At 42.3% G+C, this 16,910-nt stretch overlaps 1 protein-coding gene across 17 annotated transcripts; it reads right to left on the bottom strand.

Moving 5' to 3' along the window:
• Positions 1-86: 86 nt before the first annotated feature.
• Positions 87-10,347, bottom strand: LOC130546796 (uncharacterized). 17 transcript variants are annotated; one of them, XR_008961821.1, is made up of 8 exons: positions 9,142-10,347; positions 7,156-7,370; positions 6,861-7,052; positions 6,473-6,643; positions 3,686-6,289; positions 1,534-1,613; positions 1,134-1,339; positions 87-704 (listed from the first exon to the last, which is right to left on the bottom strand). XR_008961821.1 is itself a non-coding variant. In XM_057322244.1 (4 exons), the coding sequence occupies exons 1-4, from the start codon at positions 4,626-4,628 to the stop codon at positions 484-486; spliced, it is 729 nt and encodes a 242-aa protein (XP_057178227.1). In that variant the 5' UTR covers positions 4,629-4,917; the 3' UTR covers positions 87-483. The 17 variants fall into 17 exon arrangements, 4 of the variants coding, with proteins under 4 accessions (XP_057178227.1, XP_057178228.1, XP_057178229.1 ...); XR_008961823.1 differs by having other exon boundaries at positions 1,134-1,336; XR_008961822.1 differs by having other exon boundaries at positions 4,407-6,289.
• Positions 10,348-16,910: the final 6,563 nt, after the last annotated feature.

The following is a 16,910-nucleotide window of genomic DNA, read 5'->3' as shown; positions in this document are numbered from 1 at the left end:
ATTTTGAGCATACACAGTTTATGTATCAGTTACCTGAATGTTTCCAACAACTACTATTACACACCAAGCAATGCAACTCAAAGAGATTTGTGTGTACTATTTATTACACAAAATTTGGATAAAAAAGTATGCACAGCAAATCAAAACAGTATTATATCAGTATTAGTAGAAACCAGTGTTATAACAAGCATATTTTATATATCATTACTTTCTACAGTATATGTCTTCTATAGGTCCCTACATGTACACAACAGTCCCCTCGTGTGTGTGCAGTCTGCTACTGTATCAGAGTGCACTTTATTGTCCAAGCATCATCTGTCTCATTGGTGAGGGCATACAGCTAGACGTAGCTGAATAAAGTGAAAGTGCACATGATCACAGCTTTCAGTCAGTAATTTTTCAGATTTGGGTGTATTATTTGGGTATGACGTGTACAAATAAAAAAATAGACAGAAACCAAATCATTAGTTTTTTCTTGTCAGTTCAATTTTCTTGAAATCTTCTTGTCACACCCTCACGTACAAAAGCAGAGAGAGTGCTGGTGAGGTTCTCGATCTGTGTGCGCAGGAACTTGCGATCCTCCTGTAGGTCCTGCACCTGTTTTTCCAGTGCTTCAATCTTCTCTTGTTTATTCTCCAGCAGACACTTCATTTTGGTAAAAGCCAGCATATCACATGTGGGTAAACCCTCCGCTGGAGTCGTCGCTGTTGATTAAGAGAAACAGTCATCTTTTCTATATATTTGTTTCTGCCACAGAAAGAAGTTTTAAGTTTTCTACGAGTTCAGTTCCACAATTTCACAAATAGGCACCACACCAGGTCATCAGCACAACCAGCTTTTCAATAATCAAGTCAACATAACAATCTGTTCACACACCTATTGTAGTACCTTATTCATACTTTGATTTATCGGTAAAGCATTACAGTACTGTACGGAACAGAATCCGATGGTTGTAAAAATGTGTGACATCGAGGAAAAATCTGGGATAATCTGATTTCATGACTTTTACAACTCAGATGTCTGGATGCGATCAACAAATAATCACAAAGCTAGTATTTGGAGCCCCGTATGTTAACTAAAGTATCATCTGCAAATAAACTCATTTGATGCTTAAGTGAATAAAAGTGACTTACTGGAGATGGCACTGCTCAATACGTCCCGTTCAGCAGCAGCGGGGACCTCCGAGTTGATATTCTCCCACTCGATTATTTCATTCTTTGGCTCTTGCTTCATCCAGCTGTGGTTTCTCTCAGGACTGTCGTGTGTCACAGAGCTGAAGTTATTCTCACTGCTGGAGTACACTGGAGCAGATTCCTGCTTCATCTCAACATCATCACTGCTGGAGGACAATATCACATATGATCATGTATTATTTTAACAACATTTCAACAATCTTGTCAGTTTTTTTAATGAAATTGTTTTTAAATGATCCGTTATTATTGCAACATTTGTAAACAGAATAAACAAATTAAGATAAACATTTTTTTGCAAAGTACATAGTGAAGAACACAAGGTCCTCTATGAAACTATTACCTGTCTTTTCTTTCGGCAAGATACCTGGCTTTTGTGACTCTTGCTCTGTACAGAGCTGATCTGAACTTATTTGAAATTTTCTAGAGGGAGAAGCACAACCATAATATCCATGTTATATAACAAACATTGCAACCAGTAACAGCACAAAAGTGAAACTTGCAGACTAGACTATGGTGACCAGTCACAACCACAACATTAAAGGGGTCATATGGCGCGAATACGTGTTTTTCTGTGTCTTTGTTTTATGGCTGAAACTAACGATTATTTTAATTGTCGACTAATCTAACGATTATTATTTATTTATTTATTTATTTATTTCAATTAGTCGACTAATCTAGCGATTTTTTTATCTAATAAAGATTTTTTTGGATTACCTTATTAATCCATTGGCAAACTTTGCAAATAAACAATAAGTTCTAGTATTTTCTTACATTATAAAGCATATCATACTTTTTACTCCACTACATTTTATAAAATAAATATTGTTGTTTTAACATTTTAATCCGTGTTTACATTAAAATCACTATCTTCTTTTAATTAAGTAGTTTTATTTTCAGTCTCATAATGTAATTGAGAAAAAGTAAAATACTACTATCTGTCTGTTTATTGTACAAAACTATCACTGTATAAAAGACTCTAATGCAGAGTGGCGTTAAACCGAGCCTGCGCACCCTTAACTCAGAATGATGCGCATAATGCATTCGCTTCACTATTTACAGTTATGCGCATCCCGGATGTGCTTAAAGCACCTACTCCTTCTGAAGTCCCGGGGATCATTTTGCTCCCCAAAGTAAATAATAGTTAGAACAGAAGAAATGATATGTTACACAGTTTACAGTTAAATCAGAGGTTTAAAAAGAGTTATTTCGTATGAAGACGCAAAATATTCAGACCACTTCAATAAGCTAAGCTACACTCAGCGAGTACCTCACAGTCTCTAGCAAAATACTTTTAAACAAAACCACAGACATGTCATTATGATGAATATAAAAACATTGAAACATCTTGGAAAGAGTAGCGCCCTGACCGTCACCGTACACACTCATGCTGACTGGAGATTGACATACAGCACCAGCGGAGGTCAGAGTTTCTTAATTGTGCTATATTGGTTTATTCCTCGCATAAAGCTATTGAATGACATAAAAAGTGCATGAAAACTTTTTTGGTGGTTTCATGATAGATAGTTCCTTTTTGAAGCTTAATAGTAATTTAAGCAGGGTCACAATCTGCAAAGGTTCACATACACTAACTTACACTAATACAATAGTGTTAATGTAAATCATTAATGTAAAGCGTAGTGTTAAAATAAAGTAATTTATTATGAAAGTCTACATCTACGTGCCCCTCTCCGTCCGCTTGTCCATGCTGTGATGATGGCATTCAGGGGGTAACGTTAGGGGGAATTCCTCCGTCCATTCACTAACTTACTGCGTCCAAGGCTCTCGTATTATACTTTCTCTTGTTCTGCTTATACATACGCCCGGGAACAGAAACTGCCATTACAGCAGACAAACGTAAACAATACGACGCGTCGTTGCAGCCCTACTTTGGTGTGTTATAAGTTGCCCATGCATGTATTAGACACGTAAAATTGCAAAAATTAAAGTATAGGAACAAAAGATGCATTCTATCTAAAAGCGAATTCCCCCCAGACCTGCCTGAAACGCCTTGTGTAACCACACCCCCACAAATCTACGTCAGTTCATGGAATTATTTGACTAAGACCACCCAAATGTGTAGGCAAGTAAGGTGGGCGTACCTGTCAGTACAATTGCTTTGGAACCTGCTGTTCCAAATATGGTAAGAGGCGTTACATTTCCGTCACACGCTTGCAGTATTCGACCAATCACTACGCACTGGTTAACTGGCCAATCATAGCTCACCTCGCTTTTCAGAGCGAGAGCTTTGTAAAAAATCAGCCCGTTTCAGAGAGGCGGGGCAAAGAGGAGATACAAACATGCACGGTATGTGGAAAACACAGCGTTTTTTAACTTTAAACCGTGTATACACATTGCATTACATCTAAAACATACGATAATGTTCGTTTTAGATGTCATATGACCCCTTTAAAACCATCAGCCTAATATCATTTAGGTGCCCCTCATGCTGCCAAAACAACTCTGATACGTCGAGGCATTCGCAGATTTCTCACCATCACGATGAGCCCATATTTATCCCTATCCTTCATGCTTTAGGGGCAGTTGTGGCCTAATGGTTAGAGAGTCGGACTCATGACCAGAAGGTTGCCGGTTCGATTCCCAGGGCCGGCGGGTAACAACTGAGGTGCCCTTGAGCAAGGCACCTTACCCCTACTTGCTCCCCAGGCGCTGCAGTGATAGCTGCCCACTGCTCCGGGGGTACGTGTGTTCACTACTCTCTGGATGGGTTAAATGCAGAGGTCACATTTCGTTGCCTTGTACATGTGCAATGACAATAAATTGAATCTAAATCTAAAAAAAAAAAAAAAATCTTTATGTAACGGTAACATATACGTAAACTCTCTGGTGACTGTCACTTTTAACAGCTAATATTTATTCTGAAATGAGCAATTTAACATGGGAGACTTATACAATGTCCATATTACCGAAACAAGACAATGTCAAATGGCTCATCAGACCAGGCATCCTTCTTGCATCGGTCCATGGTTCAGTTCTAATGCTCATTTTCCCACTGTAGACTGCTTATTTGCTGCTAATATACTCATTGATTATACTGTTACTCACTTCACCTTTCAGTGGTGCTGTGGCTGATCCACACTGTGCAAAAAGGCACAATAATGGAAACAAGTACATGAATGTCTTTTTTAGGTAACATTTTGCCTCAATGTGAATGATCTCCCAACACCAACTTAAAATAAAGTTTTAAACGCTTACCCTTATTTCTCTGAATTGGATCGGGTGATTACTGCGCAGATGGGAAAACATGTTGGACGTGTTCCGCCCTTGTGCGGCTATTTGTCTGCCACATTTTTTACAAACAGGGAAACCGTTGTCGCATATCGATCCATCTGCATTTTTACGATATCCAAAATATTTCCATACCTCGGATTTTACCCTTAGAGAAGGGGGATAAAGAGTTGTATCATTTTCCGCCATATTTCTCCTGCACGTTGGTTTTATTTACGTTTTCGCGGTAACAGTAAGCACAATGTGCGCATGTTTCATTTAATCCGTCCAAGTAGGTATATCATTGTGGCAATACTCGGGTGGTGTAAACACGCATTTTCGGGGTAACTATAACTGTCTCGTCATATCATATAAATGACAAATTATCTGATATTTAAAGATCAACGAACCCACATACACTGCAACCAGTGTTTCAAGCTTCCCATGTGACGTCATTTCCAGTGACGTATTGTCACGTGAATAAAACGTTGGTAGGAGGGGAGGGTTGTTGGGCGCTTCAGTGACTAGTCTAACGTTACATAAAACAGCTGCAACACGTATTGCTTTAAAAACAGCAAACATTTTACACTGTGGACAGAAGATTTAATCAATCAATCTTGAAACATATAAGACAAATGCGTAAAGTATTGTTGATAACATTGGGAAAAAATGGAAATGGTCAGTCAGAATGCATATTTCTATTTAAATCACAACCCATCTAGTCGTTAATACCATAGCTGTGTAGATTGTGATGGGTAACTAGTTAAAGTCCCCATCAAATAGAAAATAAAGCATTTCCCTGAAAATAAAAGCACTTATACTGTATATACCAAAACAATTTATAAACTCTGGGAGGACTTGGTATATTTGTGCATTTAAACGAACTGAAACTGATAAAAGAACATGAACTATATCACTAAAATATATGTAATATATGTATTAACAAAACATGTAATGTCATTATATGTGATTCCACACATCTTTTGTAGTGATTCAAAAAAGAAAAATGAAAGTCAGAAATCCTGTCCAAACTATCTCAGCATATATGCCTAAACTTTACTTCTTCAGTTCTGTTACCATCTGTGCAACTAAATATAAATTTCAAACAGATCTGTACATTTATTACTCAAACTGAAAGCACCACCATATTGAACAGGGCAAGACCACTTTAGACACAAGTACAACTTTACGTTTCTCAACTGATTTCCAAGTTGACAAGAATGGCCATTAACAAATATAAAAAAATTGATACAAAAACATGTAGATCATTTGTACTCATAAACTATAGCAATTAGTTGAGAAATACAACCGTTGTTCTTTCTATCCAAAAAACTACACCCACCTCTTCAGTTGTTTGTTTATAGGTCAGTCTTGCTCTGTCCAATATGACGGCACCTTCAACATATAATTCATCAGTGAATGCAGTCTCTCAATGTTATGGAAGTAAAGTTATAACTAAATACATTATCATATGTATAACAAGCATGTTTCACTCATTTCTTGCTATACTTCCATGGCGTGACATGCACACAACAGCCCTGCCCACCATCATTTTCAGTCAGCAATGGTATCAGAGCGCCCTCTAATGTCCACACATGGACATGTTCTTGCTTTCTCAGCAGTTAAAGGCAGAAGCCATCATCTGTGTCACTTGTGAGGGCATACAGCTGACCAACACTTCCTCACAGACTCACCAGAGGAACACTCAATTCTGTGATGAGGGCCTGGTTGACGATGGTGTTCTGCATAATGCTGTTCATGGCGCAAACAATTTAGCCATCAATGAGGAACAACCAGGAACGTTGTCCCACCTACAAACTCCACTCAGGTTCTTCTTGTTGGAGTCTGTACTTACTCACACTGCACATAACCTGCTCAGAAAACATTGAAAAAAGTTTAAAATCAATATGTTTGGTGTTAGATATATTTGCTATTACAATGTCCAACACATACTCATCTAATCTCAACATTTCAACCAAATCTAATGTTTATTTAACCAGATATAAACCACACCAGTAAATTCCATAATTGTAAGGGTGCAATATGTTGTTTACCTCTCTTCCGTTTCTTCTTGTTGTGTCGTTTTTTCTTGATGTTGCTCAACTCCTCAGATGAATCACTAGTATCAGACCCATCGGTAAAGCTCTCATCACTGTCACATGGGTTAGACGTGCTGTTCTGCCGTCTCTTATGTGACCTGGGCCGTAAAAACACTGAAGTGCTCGCTGTAGGAAATTAACATAAAGTGTAACCAAGATCTATTAGCAACTATCAATGCAGGAAGAAATAGTAAAAAAGCATATTAAAGGCATAATGCAATTTTTTTCCGATTAGAGGTTGGAGAACAACAACAAAAGCGTATGGCACGACCCACATCTATTCTGATACAGTTATCACTCATGAGAAAGTTGTTTGTTTGAATCATTTAGCTTTTCACCGCACCTTCTGGTACTTGAACCACACGAGCGCTGGTGAGGTTCTCGATCTGTGTGCGGAGGAACTTGCGATCCTCCTGTAGGTCCTGCACTTGTTTCTCCAGTGCTTCAATCTTCTGCTGTTTGCTCTCCACAAGACACTGAAGTTTGGTGATGGTCAGCATCACACTGGGGGGTAAATCCTCCATCGGGGTCGTTGCTGCTGAGGAAGAGAGCTGGTGGTCATGTCTTGACTATACGTAAAAAACACATATCTCAATGTGGAGATGCTAATGATGCTCAGTGAATGAATAATGACGTACTGGAGATGGCATTGCTTGTGTTGTCCTGCTCAGCATCAACGGCGGCCTACGAGTTAATATTTTCCCACTCAATTATTTCATTTTCTGGTTCTTGTTTTAACCAGCCGTGGCTGCTCACGAGACTCTCCTGTGTCACAGAGCTGGAGTCAATCTCACTGCTGGCTGAATATGGAGCAGATTCCTGCTGCATCTGAGGGTTCGTCTCAATATGGACACTGCAGATGGACAATATCAACACATGTTAAAATTGCTCTTTAAATTATAGAATTTATTTGAATGTGTACATTACATGTTGAAATTTGCTTAGTGATATTTAGTCAATAGACAAGTAAGAGCGAAGATGTTAGAATGTTAAGATATTTGCATCCTTTTTTTAAAGCTTGAAGTGATGCGTACAATTCATTTCATGCATTGTACAGACAAACGCTTCTTCTGAGATCACTTTGACTACTGAATTTTAATTTTGGGTGATCTTTCCCTTTCATGTTAATATTTCAAATTTGGAAAATGTCAATTTTTATGCTTCTGTTATTAATCTTTCTATATGTCGCATATCACTTCGCTTACAGTCTGGCTTTTTTGACTATTTTCATATCAACACTATTGAACTGGCACTGGCACCTTATGTCATCATCAAAAAGACTAGGAATTGACTTGAGTAGTATTTCTGTTCTATTTAAGTATAGACGGTTTCATCTTAACAACATAAACAAACGTTACTGCGCATGCGCACTTTTGTGACCCCAACTTAACTTCCGGTATACATTCACAAACAATAGTGCCTGTAGATTATTTCTCATAACAATCAAAAGAAACCGAGAAGAACCATTGCTTGGCTACACTAGTCTCTCCATTATTTTGAATTTAGACTGCGATACCAAGCTATGCAAATATATACCCACTCAACAAATTGTTTATTTAATAAAATGAACATATAACAAAATTCAACAAATCGTTTACTTAATACAATTGTTATACACTAAAATAATAATACAAATTAATATTAACAAATTAAATTAAATAATTATATTTTTAGACATTGGCCAAACACAAACCGGAAGTTAACTGGGGGTCAGGCGCGTGCGGCCGATGAAACAGTCTATAGAGAATGTGAAGCTGAATTCACGCCCTATGTTGCAGTGGAGCCACCATCTTTGGAGGATCATACTCCACTGCTATTATTGTTTTGATATGTACCGTTACTTGTTTTGTTTGATATATGGAGAAATCGAAATTGAAAGAACCATGGACTTTTTCTGCGTAATGCTATTGCAGTGTTGAACACAGCAAGACCGACCTATCATAGTTATATTTCCTAATCAAACAAGAAAAACAAAACACTGCATTGAACGCAATAGAAGATGGCAGCCATCTTCCCATGATGGCGCAACCTTCAACACGGCGTGACGTAGCTTCACATTCTCTACAGATTTCATTTATAGAAGTGACATAATGCTATTCTAAGGAGTATGGCATGTATTAAAAAAGCATGTACTGATTAAGGCATAATCAGTAATAATGCGAGAGTTGCAGTACAAGAGCTATATTAGGAGCTGTATTTCAAGGCTGTTCATGTAAATATTGTTTCAATTTCATTGTAATGTTTAAAATAGTGCAGTTAGCTTGTTGAATCTGCATGCAGTGACTTCGCCTGATCAGAGCGACTCACAGACGAATGACTCATTTGACCCAATTTGTGTTAACAGTTGCTATTCAATCACAAAAATCAGTGATTTATTCATTATATACAAGTGTGTGGTTAAGCCATTTAAGGGTACAGTAGGCCTACACGTGCGCGTGTGTCAAGATCAGGATGGCACCACCTCTGCCTCACTTTGAGCCAGGATGTTGTTTTGCTCCTCGTCTGCTTTTTTGTTACGGTCTCCAGATGTGAGCTCATTTTAGCGAGCCCTGTGACCAAAAGTATCGACTTCGTTTGCAATCTGAAGGTTTTGCATTATTTTCAGTTAATTTGGACAAACGTACCTGTGCACACACACAGTCATGATCTGTCTGGATTCAGTCAGTTTTTGAAGCGCAGTGAGCCTCAGACTGTGGTTAGTGTATGTGGTCTGCGTCCCGGCCTCTATGCATATTATGGGCAGCATTTGAGACAGATAATTAAATCCCAAAGGTAGAGCTGTATACCAGAACTCATCGTTGAACACATGCGTTCTTTTGGGCTGCAGGTAGAGCGCCTTTGCGTCCGGGGGGATTTTGCTTAAATATTTCTCCAAAGAGGCGACGGGACAGAGTGGGTTGCCAGGCTCTTCATACATAGCGGCCCCCTTCTTGTCCTTGTCCCGTTTAATTGGGTTCTTTGATTCACGAAACACATCCTGTAATACCATAGTGAAATATTTTAAACCATTTAGGTCACGTTTAAGTGTAAACAAGTCTGGCCGCAGGTGTCGATTGCCCTCTTTTCCCCAGAATCCAAAATGTAACTGGATGTCAAACCAGACCTTATTTAATAAACCTCTGGGGTTGCCAGGGTCTAGTGCAGAAGAGTGTTTTAATATATCCAGGTCTTCGGGTGAGATCGGGGGGTGTGTCGTCACATCCCGACCCGATCGTCGGATGTGTTTAACGATACCTTTGAAAACATTATTGGCGGGTCTGAATTCAGCGTCCTGCATCAAATTCCAGCCACGGTGAAGAGGAGGGTCGTTAAAAAAACGATTCAATGCAGCCCGGAGCCCGAGATAGCTGTTGATACCGTACAGTTCTCCTTTACTTGTCCGAATGGATCCATAAAATTCCCGCAACACTTGGGCCAGGTCTGATTTTTCGACGGTTTTAAAATCGATGTTGATCTGTTTCTCACATATCCACGTTTTAAAACAGTTCACCGCCCACACAGTTTGTCTGACAGTATTCGATTCGTTTCGGCTGTTCTCCAGCTCGTCTAAATCTGCCGACGAGATGTTTGCACACCTGGATATTTGCGCTGCTAAAGTGGGATTTCCTCCATCCATTTCTTCTCCCTCCTCAACTGACGAGCTGTCACACTTCAGGTCAAACATATTCATGAAAATATCCGGGTTTATTTTCTTCCGTATCAGGCGTTTTCCCGAGGTTAATGTCCTCAAAAAGCCAGCGCTTTCTTATGTTTTAAGAGAGATAATCATCCGTATAAAAACTAAGTATGTTTACAACGCCACCGCCGACTGGTGTTCTTTTTCTTTTTAATGGCGGGTGGCAGCTTAAGTTTGAGGTGCATATCCGCCACCTACTGTACTGGAGTGTAGGCAAGCGATTAACATTCCACAAGAACTTTTTTTGATAGTTCACCCAAAAATAAAAATGATGTCATCATTTACTCACCCATTCGTCATTTCAAACCTCTACGCCATTTTCCCTGTGCCTCAGTGGTAAGAGCATCGTGGGTTCGATCCCAGGGGATTTACTTAGAAACAAAAATGTATTGGATAATGCAATGTAAGTCGCTTTGGATAAAAGCGTCTGCCAAATGCATAAATGTAAATGAAATTCTTTCTTCCGCAGAACTCAAAAGAAAGTATTTTGAGAAATGTTGTTAAAGGGATACTTCACCCAAAAATGAAAATTCTGTCATCATTTACTCACCTTCGAGTTGTTCTAAATCTGTATACATTTATTTGTTCCGATTAACACAGAGAAAGATATTTGGAAGAATGCGTACAACCAGATTGCCCCCCGTCCTACATTCTTCAAAATGTCTTCTTTTGTGTTCAACAGGGGAAAAAAATGATAAAGTAATTTCGCCTACTATGGGAGTCAATGGGGGGGGGCAAAATCTGTCTGGTTATAAGCATTCTTTAATATATCTTTCTCTGTGTTCATCAGAACAAAGACATTTAAACAGATTTGGAACAACTCGGAAGGTGAGTAAATGATGACAGAATTTTCATATAGGGTGAAGTATATACCCCATTCACAAGCATTGGTTTTGTGTCCATACAATAGAAGTGAATGGGGGCCAGTGCTGTTAGCTGGTGTAAAAACTACGGAACTGTGTGGCTATACTATAGAGTACTTTTTCTCTTGTAATCCCATTTCCTTTGCTATTTTATTAATTGGCCAAACAAAGCTTTCTTTGCCAAACAAAGTCTTGGGGTGGGGTGATTTTCTTCTTTATGACCTTCTGAAAATGTAAAACCCCATGAATAAGACCAATTCTCAATTAATCCTATTGCTTCTTGCTCTTGCTCTTCTCTTGTATTACCAGTAAATGATTCCCCTTTTAAAGATGCATCATCTGCAAACAATGATTTTCTAATATCATAAAATAAATCATACATCACAAAAGAAAATAGAATGGACTGGTTACACTACCCTGAGGTGTCGCATTTTCTACTCTGTATCCACTAGAGTAGGGGTCCACAGGTTCGGTCCTGGAGGGCCTCTGTCCTGCAGAGTTTAGCTTCAACCCTAATCAAACACACCTGAAGCAGCTAATCAAGATCTTAGTTGGCACAGCAGAAACTTGTAGGCAGGTGTATTGAGATAGGTTGGAGTTAAATTCTGCAGGTCACCGGCCCTCCAGAAACAAGTTTGGGGACCCCTGTACTAGAGAATGTTCGTCAAATAAAAACTAATTTATCCAATTTCTCTTCCCTTATACCAATTTTGAGAAATTCCTCTTTTCATACCATATCATAAGCCTTTTTCTACATCCAGGAATACCGCCATTACTGTGCCCGGTTGCACAAAACCTCTTAAAGTAAGAAAACCCTTAGATATAGGGTTAAGGAAACCTTTGATGAGCGGGTTCACTTAAAGAAACCTTAAGGCTGTCAATAAGTATTTACCCTTAATTGCTAAAGTAGGGTTCCCTTTCTGTCAGTCTCTCGACGTTGTGTTGAGCCGACAGATGGGGTTCGTCCTTGAGAACCTATCGCTTCCGACTTCTTTAGAAAAGGCCAATGAAATTGGCGAATAAAATTTGCATGCTGGCCCCCGGATATCTGGGTATAAAAGGGAGACGGCGTGCTGCATTCATTCACCTTTTTTTCTTCGGAGCCTTCACACTGATCGACTTCGAGACTTCAACTCTATGCCGAATTACTGCTGAAATCTTACGACATGGTACAGCGGACTGTCCCTTCCTGCAGCGACTTCCCCTGGGCGTCTCGGCAGTTCCAGAAGTGTTTGAGTTTTTTTCTCTAAAAGAGCTAATTTCTCCAGCGTGGCATGTCCCGCTGTTCTCGTGGGTGCAACACACTCATCGAGGAGGGGGACGGACACGAGGTCTGCTTCCAGTACGCTGGGGCAGCCCTTGTGGATACGTCCTGCCCGCACTGCGGGCGGTTGATGATTCAGACGTTGTGTCACATGTGGCTGTGTTCCCACAGGACTCAGCCACCACCTCGTCTGCTTCCCGTTCCGTGACAGCAGTGGCTACGGCCCTGCCGTCCGCTACGGCGAGCAGCGAGGGTGATATGAGGATTACTGTGAGCGCTAATCTGTCAGTTAACCCCTCGCAAGGGGGGGCTGTTTGGTGATACTGTCGAGCCGCAGTTCTCGACAGTAAAGAAGCAGACAGAGGATATCAAGCAAATCCTCCCCCGCCGCGATTCGGCCGCCCTCTGGCCGTCGAGATCCCGTGCACCGTCTGCTTTCCAGCAGCCCTGGTCCTCTTCGACACCTTCCGACTTAATGTCGAGGATAATCAGCAGCCTAAGCACTCTCAATCGACAGTGCGTTGTGCCAAATCATCGTCTGGGTATTATCACAGCCGCTCTCACCCTCTACACGATGGTGTTCGGCAACTCAACATTGAGGCAAGACCCAATGTCGAGAATAATCATCAGCCTAAGCACTCTCAATCGATGGTGCGTTGTGCTACATCATCGCCAGGCAGGTAAAACAGCAGAGCCGATCTCCTCTCCGGGGGCCCCCCCACGGCGAGGGATCTGCACTGCCAGCCATCGACCACGCCCAGGCCAGTCACCGTCGCTTCGCTAGAGATTGTGACAGGGCACAGCGTTGTGGCATTTTCCATAGGAACCCCATCTGTTGGCTCGACACAACGTCGAGAGACTGACAGAAAGGGAACGTCTTGGTTACGGATGTAACCTCAGTTCCCTGATGGAGGGAACGAGACGTTGTGTCCTTTATGCCACAATCAGAATCAGAAGAATCAGAAAGAGCTTTATTGCCAAGTATGTTTGCACATACAAGGAATTTGTTTTGGTGACAGGAGCATCCAGAACACAGAAACAGCAACAACAGTACACAGAGACCTTAACACAACACGTGCTGCCTGCTGCAGGAGTCGTGAGAGGTTCTCAGGCTCCTCAGAACAAAAGTGAATGAATGCAGTACGCCGTCTCCCTTTTATACCCTGATATCCGTGGGTGGAGTCCGGCATGCAAATTTCATTCGCCAATTTCATTGGCCTTTTCTAAAGAAGTCGGAAGCGATAGGTTCTCAAGGACGAACCCCATCTGTCGGCTCGACACGTCGTCTCGTTCCCTCCATCAGGGAACTGAGGTTACATCCGTAACCAAGACTAAGGGGTCTCTAAGGGGTCCTTGAACTGCCTATCACAAGCCTCACCGAAGAGTACAAGTGCTCTAAAGTAAGACTCCAGATGACGTTGAAGGACTCCAGAGACCAGACCATCAGTAATGCTGTTCCAACCCTGGTAACTGGACGGAAATGGACACCATCCGACGCGGTGCAGCAAGCCACATCAGCCCTGAGGCACAGTGACATTGTAGGGCACATCCAGTTGGGAAGAGGAGGCTTTGGCCTAACAGCAAGTAAGCCAACTTGGCGTAAGGCCTCAACATCAGAGAGGAGGAAAATGATGGTCGAGGAGATGCGCAAAGGCTGTCTCTCTTGCCAAGCAGGGACAATGGATGAGGTGGGAAGGCCTGGAGAGGAGAAAGCTCCGCTGGAGAGAGCTCTGGGAAATGGAGGCAAGCAACATCAGTTTCATCATCAGAGCAACCTATGATGTGCTCCCATCTCCAAAAAACCTCCACCAGTGGTATGGCGAGGATCCAACCTGTGCCCTCTGCCCAATTCCAGCGACTCTCAAACACATCTTGACCGGTTGTAAGACCAGCCTCACAAGCTCAGGTTTGATCACCCTGTAGCTGGCCACCTTTGATGAGGGTGTCTAGTGTTGAAAGGCCGAAACACCCCCTGATTCAAAGGTACACTACTGAAGATGTGTCCCAAATTTACAGCTTTCCCAACTAAAGCATGTGCGCACCCAATTGCCAACAAAACACAGACATATGACTCAGATTCACTTACCGCTTGCGGTTCATGTCCGGCATATTTTAGCGATAGGACCGCTCCATCTATCAGTTTCAAACGATCTCCAAATCCAGCGTTATATCCACGTTTATATAACATTCATTACCCAAATGCAGTGAACAAACAAACACAGCTGAACTTCTTAGTGCTCTCTCTCTCTCCTGCACACAAGTAAAAGTGACATGTGCGCATGCTCCTTCTCATGCTCTCCTTGGTTGATGAGTGGGCGTCCCGCGTGCTTTCCCAGGAGAATTGTGCAATAAGGGACTAAGAAAAGTTGTTACGAAACGGATTTTCATGTTCGAAAAAAACTTTACGAAACCTATACGAACGCTGAAATACAACATCATACGTCCAACTCGTTTTTTGATGAGTTGAATATGTTAAGGATGAGAAGCCAGCACGTTTAGCTTTCCTGTAGGTCAGTGGTAAGAGCATGGCGCTGCCAAAAAAGCGTCTGCCAAATGCATAAATGTAAATAAAAATGTTTACATTGTAAATAAGTCCGAATGCATGAAACACCATTGCATCCCCCCTTTAAGTTCTGTTATGCGTTGTAACAAAGTCCTTAAATTACTTTTCTACCTTTAAGAAATGAAGGGACTGATACAGCTCCCTTGGAGGAATGGACGGGTTGACCGAGGGGCGTGCTGTGGTGGGGTGAGATGTTGCGATAGCCTAAAAATGCCCGGTTGTGAAGCTCCAGTGTCAAGGGCCCCCCAGCAAGGACACTCTTGGCAAACACTAGTGCCTTGAGTAGCGGCTGAGGTTGCTGAGGAACCCTGGGCGACGAAGGATTCATCGTTGGAATAGGGCTCAATCTCTGACATGATGCTGCGAAAATGTAGAGTCAATGCTCAAGCTTGCTCTCGATTTGATAGGAGGGGTGATATAATTGCTGATGGCAGGTCCTGCACCTGGTATGCCAAATTAATGGCGTCCATAATCCAATGCCTCTGTTTGACAGCCTTCCCATTCTGCTGTCCTTTGAAGTAGAACAAAGAGTTCATCTGAGCATCTGAAGTTCTCAGTGCGGTCCCCACGCGAGGAACACCAGCCTACGAACAGACGCTACCTCGAAGCATAAGCCCATCTCATTGAGAGAGCTCTTGCCTGAGCGAGCGTATCTATCACAGAAGGTGATACACCCACTTCTATCTTCTAGGTCACATCCAGAGACCAGACGTGGAGGTTCCACAGATGCCCTGAATCTGCGGTAGGAACCTCTTCAGGGCAAGATGCATGGTCAGCAGCCCCAGGCTGTTGATATGCCAAGGCATGCAAGGCCCTTTCCAGAGCCCACACACTGCATTGCAAACAACGCCCCAGCCCATATTTGAGGCATCTGTGGCACCACAATGCGTCTTGAGATCTGCTCTTAGGGCACCCCCGACCTCAGAAACTGCAGAACTGGCCACGGGCTAAATGTCTGATGGCATGTGTGAGTGATCGTCACTCGAAATTTGCTTCCGAACACGGTTGTGTAGCCAGTGTTGAAGCAGTCTCATACAGTATGCATCAGACCCAGCAAAACCACAGCTGCTGAGGATGCAATATGCGCCAGGAGCCTCCGAAAGGATTTCAGTGGAACCTTTGTCTTCTGTCTGAGAGAATTCAGACAGGGCAGCACCGACTGTGCTTTTTCCCGGAATTAGGCATGCCATCATAGAGACCGAGTGCAACTCCTGTCTGAGAAAAGATATGCTTTGCGTAGGGGAGAGCTTGCTCTTTTCCCAATTGACTCAAAGGTCCAAACGATTGAGGTGTTGGAGAACATGATCCTTGTGCTCGCATAATACATCTCTCGAGTGCGCTAATATAAGCCAGTCATGGAGATAATTGAGGATGCGAATGCCCTGCTCCCTATGGGAAGCTAGGGCAGCCTCCGCGACCTTCGTAAAGATGCAGGGAGACAGGGAAGGCAAAATGGGAGGATCTTATATGGGTATGTTCACCCCTCGAAAGCAAACCGCAGCAACAGTCTGTGTCGAGGGATGATCAACACATGGAAGTACACATCTAAAGGGTGCAGACCATGATCTTGTAAGCTCGTCATGCACCTCCAGGAAAAAAGGCACCGGGCAGGGCGAGGCTTTGCATCACGATCTGACCCCAAATACCAGTCATCTAGCCGAGATATTTCTGGGCTTGGTAGAGGACTTACAGTACCTTCAGACCAATGCTCACCGATACCCGCTTAAAAGCATCGCTATCATCACAGAATCTGCCTCCTCATGAGGATTACTCTGAAGGAGTTCTTTGAGCAGCCTCATCCTCGTCATAAGCCCCAAACGTGATCGCAACTCGACCTCCCGGTGGGGCTGCAGGTGCATCTGTAAACTCAACTGGAATGCAAGTGTGTTTTGGGGCTGGGAGGTCCGTGAGGACAGGTCTGGTGGATTATCTCCCAAAGATGCCCCTGCATCACCCCCAGCGCTTGTCGTGCCTGCCTCACTGGACAGGGAACCAACTGGAGTGGCTGACTTCTTCGTTACAAAGCA

Source organism: Triplophysa rosa, linkage group LG23, assembly GCF_024868665.1.
Source record: "Triplophysa rosa linkage group LG23, Trosa_1v2, whole genome shotgun sequence".
NCBI lineage: Eukaryota > Metazoa > Chordata > Actinopteri > Cypriniformes > Nemacheilidae > Triplophysa > Triplophysa rosa.
This window is presented reverse-complemented; position numbering and strand designations above follow the sequence as displayed.

Coding starts and splice junctions, on each gene's coding strand:
- LOC130546796 (XM_057322244.1), bottom strand. CDS start 4,628: ATGGCGGAAAATGATACAACTCTTTATCCCCCTTCTCTAAGGGTAAAA. Junction 1,340..1,533: donor CTTGCCGAAAGAAAAGACAG/GTAATAGTTTCA, acceptor ATTGTCCTCCAG/CAGTGATGATGTTGAGATGA. Junction 705..1,133: donor ATTGAGCAGTGCCATCTCCA/GTAAGTCACTTT, acceptor CTTAATCAACAG/CGACGACTCCAGCGGAGGGT.